The 10,135-nt window shown below is 43.4% G+C and overlaps 1 protein-coding gene across 1 annotated transcript in view; it reads left to right on the forward strand.

Annotated features, from left to right (window-relative positions):
• Positions 1-9,878, forward strand: part of RIN1 (P-loop containing nucleoside triphosphate hydrolases superfamily protein) — a 35,315-nt gene extending 25,437 nt beyond the window's left edge. Inside the window, exons 9-12 of the mRNA XM_086523224.1 lie at positions 8,947-9,046; positions 9,121-9,212; positions 9,462-9,531; positions 9,639-9,878. Coding sequence (XP_086379350.1) covers positions 8,947-9,046; positions 9,121-9,212; positions 9,462-9,531; positions 9,639-9,731 — 355 coding nt within the window. The 3' untranslated portion in view covers positions 9,732-9,878. The remainder of the gene's footprint in view (positions 1-8,946; positions 9,047-9,120; positions 9,213-9,461; positions 9,532-9,638) is intronic.
• Positions 9,879-10,135: the final 257 nt, after the last annotated feature.

The following is a 10,135-nucleotide window of genomic DNA, read 5'->3' on the forward strand; positions in this document are numbered from 1 at the left end:
GTTGATACGATGTCAGAACTCGAAGTTATCAAGAAGTGTAGGTTGCAAAGTGGGACTGAATTTGTGCGAGTGCATTCGATGGACATGTATGACATTCTAATGGAGGTAAGTAAAGAATTGGGTGGTGCTTTTGAAGTGGAGGTGGATACAAAGTACAGGACTATTGCAAAGAAGGTTAGGCTAGTAGCTACCCCACTCCCAGGGGAGAGTGAGGAGGTTATCGAAAAAGCTTCACACCAACCAAAGCTAAGGGATCCCAAGAACATTGGCCACAAATTTACTGAAGAGACCTTGAAGCAGGTAGTCATCGGCGAAGAAGGGTTTCTTACTAATGAGGAGGTCAAGTGCTTTCAAGAGATGCTTGCAAAACATGGTAAAGCCTTTGCTTTTGAGCCCAGTGAAATTGGATGTGTAGATCCAAATGTTGTAGCACCTATGATTATCTTTACCGTTCCACATATGCAATGGAATTTGCGCCCTATTCCTGTTCCTAAAGCCCATCTACCACAGCTTATTGACTTGTTAAATGAAAAGATACGTATGGGTATTTTGGAGCCATCTTGTGCACCTTATTCTAATCGATGGTTCACCGCCCGAAAGAAGAATGGAGCCCTGCGATTTATTCAGGACATGCAGCCAGTAAATAAGGTAACAATTCGTAATGTTGGCACATGACCAATTGTGGACGAGTTTGCCGAAGCTTTTGCAGGTAGGGCTATATATTCCATGGGTGATCTTTACTCAGGCTATGATTAGTTTCAGCTTGCTTTGGAGAGTAGAGATCTCACTAGTATGCGTACTCCACTTGGGTTGGTAAGATGTGTACTTTACCGCAAGGTGTCACAAATTCTGTTGCTCACATGATGAATGGCATGAACAAGGTATTAAGAGAATTCATTCCTCACATTTCTATGCCTTTTATTAATGATTTGCCAATCAAGGGTTGTGAAGAAGGTTTGAAAGACGAGGTAAAAGATCAGAGGGGGTGCCGAAGCTTTGTTGCTCAACATATTGCAGAATGTGAAGCTATTCTATCTAAACTTGAAGAGGTAAATCTAACACTTTCAAGTCAAAAATCAATTTTTGGTACCAAAGAAATATTGATTGTTGGACATATGTGTGGGCCACATGGACGACGCCCAAGTCCAGCTAAGGTGGAAGCAATACAAAGGATGAAGAATTCATGCACATCAGTTACTGAAGTGCGTCGTTTTTTGGGTGCTTGCGTGTTTTATCGTATTTGGTTACCTACTTTGCTCATGTTGCAGAAGTACTTTACTAATTATTAAGAAAAGGGAAAAGATTTGTGTGGGAAGATGCCCATACAAAGGCCATCAAGAAATTGAAGAAGATGCTTTTGGATGCTCCTACCTTAAGGAAGGTTGATTATAAATGTGGAAGGCCAGTGATTTTGACGGTTGACACTAGTCCTACAGGCATTGGTTGGGCTATTGGTCAAGATAATGAGGATGGTCATAGATATGCTATTCGGTTTGGTGCAAAGGTGCTTAACACTCGTCAATGAAGTTACCCACAAGTTAAGAGAGAGCTTTGGGGCGTTGCTACTGCTCTAAAATCTGACAATGAGTATTTTATTGGAGCTTCAGTTGTAGTGGAGACTGATTGCTTACCATTGATAGGAATGATTACGAATTGCTTCACTCCGGATATTGCTATGTTACGATGGATAGCTTTCATTAAGTCTCTTAATCCTGAATTCTGTCATATTCCAAGAAGGGACAATCCGGCAGCAGATATGTTATCAAGAGCCAGGTATGAAGATGAGGAGGAGATGCTTACAGAGAGTGATGATGTGGGCTTAAAGTTTTATACTTCTTCTCATTTGCATGCAAGTTGTAGTGTTCTTGCTCATGTTTTTGAAGCTTTTTTAGATGAGATGTACGATGGAGAGTAGCTTTTGATAGGCCATTATCTCAGCACTCTCACCAAGCAAGAGGAATGGAGTGATCAAGAATACAGGAGGATCATGAAGAAAGCTTATGGTTATTTCCTTAAAGATGGGCACTTGTGGAAGCAACCAAAACGTCCAGGAGGATCACCACAACGAGTAGTATGTGACAAAGTAAAACAACAACAGGTAATTAAAGAGTTTCATGAGAATTTATGGGCAGGACATAGAGGAGTGTGGGCAACATTTGCCAAGATTAAAGACCGCTACTGATGGAAAGGTATGTACAGAGATATTGCTCGATTTGTGGAGACTTGCATGGTTTGTCAACAGTATTCAAATGTGCGACATCGAGATGAGTTACATCCTACTTATCCATTGGCTATGCATTATAAGTGGGTTGTAGATTTGATTACTATGCCAGTCGGTATTTGGCAAATGAGGTATATTGTTCTTGCCAGAGAGGATCTCACTAACCAGGTGGAAGGAAGAGCTTTGCGTACCAAAGCTACAAGTTCAGTATGCAAGTTTTTGCTTGAGGATGTGATTTGCCGATATGGTTGCGTTGGAAAGATTACTGCAGATAGAGGAGAATTAGATGCAGATGAAGCTTATGAGTTCTTCGATCGGTTGGGAATTAAGTTGGCTCTTACTACAACATATAATCCGGAAGGTAATGGAAAAAGTGAAAGAGGACATTCGCCTATTGTTAAAGCTTTGGCCAAGGCTTGTAGAGGACGAATTGGTGATTGGCCTAAACTTTTACCTTTTGCTTTATGGGCTGACATAACTACTCATAGCTCAGTTACAGGATTTATGCCATTTTAATTTATGTATGGGCAAAAGCCAATCATGCCTATAGAAGAGACGATTGTTTCTTGGACCATACTGCCATGGGAATCAGAAATGTCAACTAAAGACTTGCTTGCTATGCGCATTCAGCAGCTTGAAAGACGCCAAGAAGACATTGACCAGGCAATATATAAGCTCAAGGAGGCACGATTGAAGAACAAAGCGGCATTTGACAAGAAGCATAGATTGAGACCATATATTATCAAAGATGGAGATTGGGTACTTGTTTATGATAGCAGTTTGGAAAATCAATATTCGGCCATGCGTAAAGTGATTAAGAGATGGTTTGGACCTTATGTTGTGCTGCACGTTTATGATAATGGAAGTAACAAGCTTAGAGAACTTGATGGCACCAAGCTTAAAGTACCCATTGCAGGAAAGAGGATCAAATTATTCAAGAAGCGAGAAGGACAGGTGGTTCTAGGTGATATAGATTCTGGAGAATGCCAAGAAGATGATAAGATGTATTCGCTAGAAGAAGCTTCTGGCAATACTTTTGCTTATGATGATTAGTGACTTGAAGACGGTTGGCACATGCCGCAGGATGTGCAGGTTCAGAGGGGGTGGATGTTGCGACGCTCTGCCTCCACAATGTGAAGCTCTGTCAGGACATGACTTTTGGATATTATCATTCCTTAGGCGGAATCATCGTGATTGCAAAGACATGCTCGACATGGTAGTAGAAGAAATTTATATCAAAGATCATCGATGTCGAGTGCTTCAAGTGATTGCGAAGCTGCTTGTTTGGAGGATCATCCGTTCGAAATATTTTGATGTGATAAACTACGATTAGCATGCTTTAGTTGACAGGCGATGGCTAATAACATGGAGACAGTGAGGATGCTACAGATAATAGTGCCTTGGTCAATAAGAATGTGCTTAGCATTGCCTTGGTTTCGGTGTATGCCGAGAAGTTCGAAGGCAAGGCCATGAGTTGTGAGTGTGAATGACCACTTACATTATGGAGCTATTAATAAAACAAGGCTGGATAATAATATCAAGGAGTTGATAGGCTTAAAAAGGAAAAGCATGGCGCCGTCGACAGGAAGCGATAGAGAGAAAAAAAAAGCAGGTTGACGAGTCAGAAGAGGGGTCGCTTTTGGTGGGCGAGGGCGACCAGTCGAGGATCAAGGCGGAGTTTGGCGACAACAGGTGCCACTGAAGAGCCAAGGGAGGAGCTTTTGGGCTAGCGCAAGGAGCAGCAAGAGTTGAGAGTGTCTAGTGGTGAAGTCGGCAACTGCAGGATCGATTGAGAGCCAGGTGTTGGAGTCGGCAACTATAGGAGTTGAATAGCCAGGAGCAAGGGCTCTCATATCCGAGAAGCTGGTGGCTGGGTCGTGAGCAGGCTTTGAAAGGCCGCTTGCTGGATAAAGGTGGTACACACTCTTACAAAGGGGAGGCTTGCCATGCTCATCAAGGTCACATCGAGTTAGTGTCAGGAGTAGGTGCTCAGACAAGCTGAAGGAAGCCACCAACAAGCGGCCATTAAAGCACAATTGAAAAGAATGAAGGCTAACACGGGGTTTTTTTTAATAAAAAAGACTTCAAGGGTTCTTTCTTTACTTACAAAAGTAAATAGAAGGTGGTTCTTAAGATAACTCTCGGAACAGCAGAGAATTATATTCAGACATTTGAAGTTTATTTTCCTGAAGAGATCGTTCGAGGGCAAAGTGAGTGCACATGAAGGTGGTCGGGAAGAGCAAGGGCCTTAAGGGCATTGAGGCCATACAGATTTGGCATTTGCACTTCCGCTCATAGCCTCGGCGAGTTGAAGAGCACTTGTTGCCTATTGCAATCAAGTTACTTTTTTGTATTCAGATTTTAGTTCATTTAAGTAATTCAATTCAAGGTGTTCTTTTGTGCTATATTCTCTTGAGGTGTGCATCTTTCTCTCACCGTTTCCCACAGCAAGCAGCCCGGTGCTGACCCGGCTCAACTTGTGAACAATTTATCCTCGACACCGCATCTCCGGATGCAGAGGAAGTCGACTGATCTTTGCCTGAAGCCATAGGTGCCGTGTAAAAAGGGATCGGATTTCCCGTAGGAGAGAAATCGGCCGCGCTCTAATACCAATGTAACTGACTTAGGCACTCCAAGTCGAGAATCTACCGCGACACCACAATTAATCACTTCAAAACAGTTCACAGTTCACAATTGATTTGACACTGGCCCGACGGAGTTCCGTGCCTAGAGATATTGGCCCCAAAGGCTGGCGCCCCTTTCGGTATTTCTTTTTGTATTAATCTGTGTTCAAAGTACAAGAGTGTAGGCAGATGCTCACTCTCAGACTGTGCGTCTAGACGCTCCGAGTTGTGAGGCCTTGCCCACATATTTAAAGATTACAATGGATGCTAAAAGCAGAGCCCCAAAAGCTGAAAATCAAAAGCTCTTCAGAAAATAAAGCAAGGCTATTTCTCTCTCTCACAAGCCCTCTTTCTTAAATAAAGCAGAGCTTTTAGCTCTCTCTCTCTCTCTCTCTCTCTCTCTCTCTCTCTCTCTCTCTCTCTCTCTCTCTCTCTCTCTCTCGCCAATTGCGTAGCCAAAAAGCCGGGCCAAAATTTGCGTAGGAAAAAAGCAGGCAAATTGCGCAGCCAAAACAGCCCACGCTTTTGTGCTTGTTACCGTACTCTGTTGCCACGTCAACATTCCGTGAATGGCGCCGCAATTTTCGGACAGGTCCGTACAGGCCCGCCACGTCACTACCAACATTTTCGGGAGTACCCATCGGGGAGGGTGTGTGTCTATGAGTATACCGGGCAGCCGCAGCCATGTCACCAGTTTGTGACATCTTGGGCATGCCTTGGCACGACAAGAATGATACGACTCTCCAGGTTCGGAACCGAACCATCACCGTGATGCAGAAGGACAAGCTTGTCGTCCTCAAAGTTCGGTTGTCCGAACAAAACCTCGAATAAACTCTCTCTACTTGTTTTTCTTTATAGCTAGAAAGTATTGTTTTAAGTTTGTTTGAAATGGATGGTATTTGTTTTGAACTTGTTTTGGTGCCGATTTGAAATGTTTGACTCTGGTTTTAATACTTTTTTCAATGATTGGTGATTTTACTCCCGGGTGTAGTAGTGAGAAATGATGATTGAATAGTGTTGTTTTTACTCATGGCCTGGACCCTTGTGGTTATTTTACGGGGGGAGTATTGTTTGTCGTGACTCCCGGCCCGGACCTGGATGGTTATGCGGGAGGAGTATTAAGAAGTTTGAGCAGTGGTTACTCTCAGCACCTCCAAACGATGCAGGCTGCGGTTTGGGGGGCGTTTGGTTGTAGAAGGCCTCTATATCTCCCGGCCCGGACCTTTTTAGGTTATGCGGGAGGAGTGATGAGGGGTCGTTGAATATCTCCCAGTCCGGACATTGTTAGGTTATGCGGGAGGAGTGTTCATCGGCGGCTTTATGTTTCTATGTCTTGTAACATGCATATGTGAGCATTTGTGTTGCATTGTGATGTGCCAACCATTGAATATTCTTGATTGGATGAGATTGCCTGGGTATGTAATTTTAGTGCATCAAGACACCCGTGGAAGATTAGTACGATATGGGTGTGATGACTAATTTTACTACGCCTGAATAGCAAGAGTTCCAATCTAGACGAAAGTAGAAGCTAACTCCTTTATCAAAAGAGCCAAAAGGAGAAGCTAACTTCTTAACAAAAAGAGCAAACTAATTGTCCCTCGGAAAATTTTGAGCTAACTTGAGTTGTTTTACAGATATGTTGTAATCGCGGACGATTACTCTCTTTCAAGAAGGGGAGATGTCACAAACTACTGACGTGTCAAAGCCCTGAAGAAGGGAGCCAACTTGCAGATGCCGGCCGAGGGGCCTAAACCCTAAGAAGAACAAGTAATAGAAGAAGAAGCCCTACCAACTTATGTGGACCCCGTCCAATGGGGCACCAAGTGACATAAAGAATTAAAATAAAGCAAGACCCACACACACACAGAAAAGGGCCGGCGGAGCACCGGATGATGTGGCAGCTGTACGGAAATTGCGCTGACATGATGACGTGGCAGACTGTACGGATTTCCGCATTTTGCACTGACTGCTGTACGAAATTCTGCGATTTACGCTGGCAGCTTTTTGGCATTGCTTTTGGACTAGAAGCTTTTGAGTTTGAAGGCATTTCATGTAAAACTGCTTTTGGGGCCTAGGGCCTTTAAATATGAGGCTAGGGCTCATTCTCTGGCACGCTTCCTTGCAAAGGTGCAGAGTTTGGAGTACCGGTTTGTACTGTGTTATGCAATATAAAGAAATTCCGAAAGGGGCGCTTGGGGCCGATACTCTTTGGGGTAGAATTCTGCCACTCTGTGTCGCGTGTCGTCTCTCTCTTTCAGTTCAGTTGTTATTGAAGTGCTAAAAGTCCGTTCAATTTGTAATTTTCTATTGGTAGGTGGTGCCTGTCTTGTGACAGTGTTCTTACAACTTTAAATCTTATTTACTTCTTTTCATAGGACTCTGCACGACACAAAACTGAGAGAAAATGCAGAAAACTCGACACCACGTTAGGGACCAGAAGTTGGGCTGGTCCCCCTCCCCCCCTTTCAAAACTATTACAAGCATGTGAACCCAAAATAGAATTCATTGTTCATGTCCCAAATATTTTTTTGATATATAAAGATACATGGTTTCATAAGGCTATTGGCTTGAAATTCATCATACCTATAAGTCTGCTTCGTACTAAGAATTGCTGCGCGGGAGAGGCTTTTACTTGTATTTGCTCGTGTAGGGGATGCCTACATGGGTTGCCCTTGTGCTGAAATTTTCATGGGCAGCCGGTACTCCGCTTGTCTGAGTGCAACTTTTCTTTGCAGGGACGCACACAAGCTCTTATGGCTGCACTTTGCCTCTGCCATAGACTTCACAGCCTCTGCACGGCCTTCTCAGACTACAGAGTAAGGAAATCGTGAGAGAGAGAATGGGCTGAACTAAGAGCGGAAAGAGGCGGCTCTGTGTGTGAGTGCAAATTGCTGCAGAGCCCTCACAGATGATAGCGCTACCTGCTTATATGCCGTGCGCATGATTCCTCTGGCCATCTGGCGCTTAGAGAGAGAGAGAGAGAGAGAGAGAGAGAGAGAGAGAGAGAGAGAGAGAGAGAGAGAGAGAGAATGGGCTGAACTAAGTGCGGAAAGAGGCGGCTCTGTGTGTGAGTGCAAACTGCTGCAGAGCCCTCACAGATGATAGCGCTACCTGCTTATATGCCGTGCTTGTTCTGAACTATTCTGCACTGTGTCCGACTACTATTTCTACCTATCACACTATCCGGACGCGGATAAATTTCCAGATGGCGCATGCATGGCACCGGAAAATTACCCTTTCATAATTGGTACCAATAAATTAATTTATTCATGAAGTCATTCTGTGTGCACAGAAATCATTTTCATTTATCTGTAGCCATAGCTTAAAATATTACAGGATCTCTTCTCTCTCTACAAGGATTCTGTTGATGGAAATCTTTTGAGGCCCCCAAGTTTCCTCCTTAGTCTTCTTGGAGTTAGCCTCCCTAGCTTTGGATTACAAGAGCCGCCTTCAGCAAGGGACTACTTTCTATAGTGGCTGAGACCTGCTTGATAGCTCTAGTTTAGAGCTCTTGATGGTTCTTCCTATTGATTTCCCTTAGTATATTTCTTGGTGATGCCAGTTGCTTCTTATCTATCCTCTTTGCCATCGACTGTTACCCCTCTTCAGTGCCTCCTCAGCTCCATGGTTGCAGATGATACTAGCTAGTGGCCTTGCGAACATTGAGCAGCTGTCATTGACAACAGGTTCCTTTCTCGCTGATACTACTGGTGCAATACAATGAGAAAGAACTGCAATAGAGCAAGTTTCTTTCTTGTTGATACTACTGGTGGCTTTCTGGTTATCTTGAGATTTTGGAGCAAGGTGGTCTTCATTGATTCACACGGTCTGGCTATCTTTCAGATGCAGCTGTTGTCCTCTCTCTTCCTTACATGGCAGGGCACTTTTTACTCTCTTTAGGAGAGGTCTTTTCCCCTGGCCTTTGCAGTTTTTCAGTTTTGCCAATGTGGCTACTTGTATATGGTTTGTGAGGCGTTGGCTTTGGGCCTGCTTCGTATTATATATATATATATATATATATATATATATATATATAGAGAGAGAGAGAGAGAGAGAGAGAGAGAGAGAGAGAGAGAGAGAGAGAGAGATGGTTATACGCAGGGGAACAGACATTTCTAGTCCTCATGGCATTCCTGTAGATCTACTGGATCGTGTTGTGATCATTCGTACACTTCCTTACACGTTTACAGAGATTGTTCAAGTAAGGACTTCCAAGTATCAATGGCTTTAAGCATTTTTTTTGGATTGTTAGTTCTGATCTCTTCTCTTTTGCAGATTCTAGCAATCCGTGCACAGGTAGAAGGCTTAACAGTAGATCAAGATAGTCTTGCTTATCTTGGAGAGATTGGGGAACGTACATCTCTGAGGTATGCTTCTGAAATGGTCTATCGCTGCACATTTAAGAAGTTGTGGGTTCTCAGTTGTCTTTCGGTTGCTAGTTCTGCCGCCTCTTAGAACAAAGTTTTGTGCATCTGTGATTGCCAAAAAGCTTGAGAATTACTATGCAAAATTTAAATTTTCACTTATCAACTTACATTGACATTGTCAAGATGGGGCAGGTGTTAATTCATGGTTGAATGACAAACTCATCCTTCATAATGTGTGACTATTGACAGACATGCAGTCCAGCTCCTTACTCCTGCAAGCATTGTGGCCCGCACAAATGGACGAGATGAAATTGTGAAGGTATTACTTGTTTTCTTATGCTGAGTGCTGATTGTAGATACTGCTTTGTGCAGTCGTAACCATACACGGTTAATTCTGTATGGAGTCTTAACGTGCATTGATTGCAGGGTGATCTGGAAAATATTACCGAGGTTTTCTTAGATGCGAGAGCATCAGCAAGACTTCTTCAAGAGCAGTCAGACAAGTATGTCTCTCAATAGCTTTCTTGTGTGGCTCAAGAGCTATCCTCATGTGCACTATTCAATCGTGCGATGTAATCGAGCCAGCGGCACTTGTGGGAGTTTTGAGTCTTCCCTTGTCTAGAAACCATAAGCTGGACTTTGTGGTTTCAAGCAACAACCTTGTCAAGGCTGGTTCCAAAGAGCTCTCAAGTAAATTTTGTATCGAAGTTTGGATCCGAGAGTAGTAACTTGATCCAAGTGAGGTCCTGTGCCACACCGATGTTTGTGAAGAGAAAGCGGTCTTCCTTCTATTATACTGACCCCTCGTTCTAAAGCAAGGATGTATTTTGCACTTCTCTTCGTATCTTTTGGTTTGGAGAAATGCATGTATTATCAAGATGGCCTACAGCACAAAAATATTATAGGTGATCATATTCCTACGC

This window comes from Adiantum capillus-veneris, chromosome 11 (assembly GCF_014529385.1).
Source record: "Adiantum capillus-veneris isolate H3 chromosome 11, ASM1452938v2, whole genome shotgun sequence".
Taxonomy (NCBI): Eukaryota; Viridiplantae; Streptophyta; class Polypodiopsida; order Polypodiales; family Pteridaceae; genus Adiantum; species Adiantum capillus-veneris.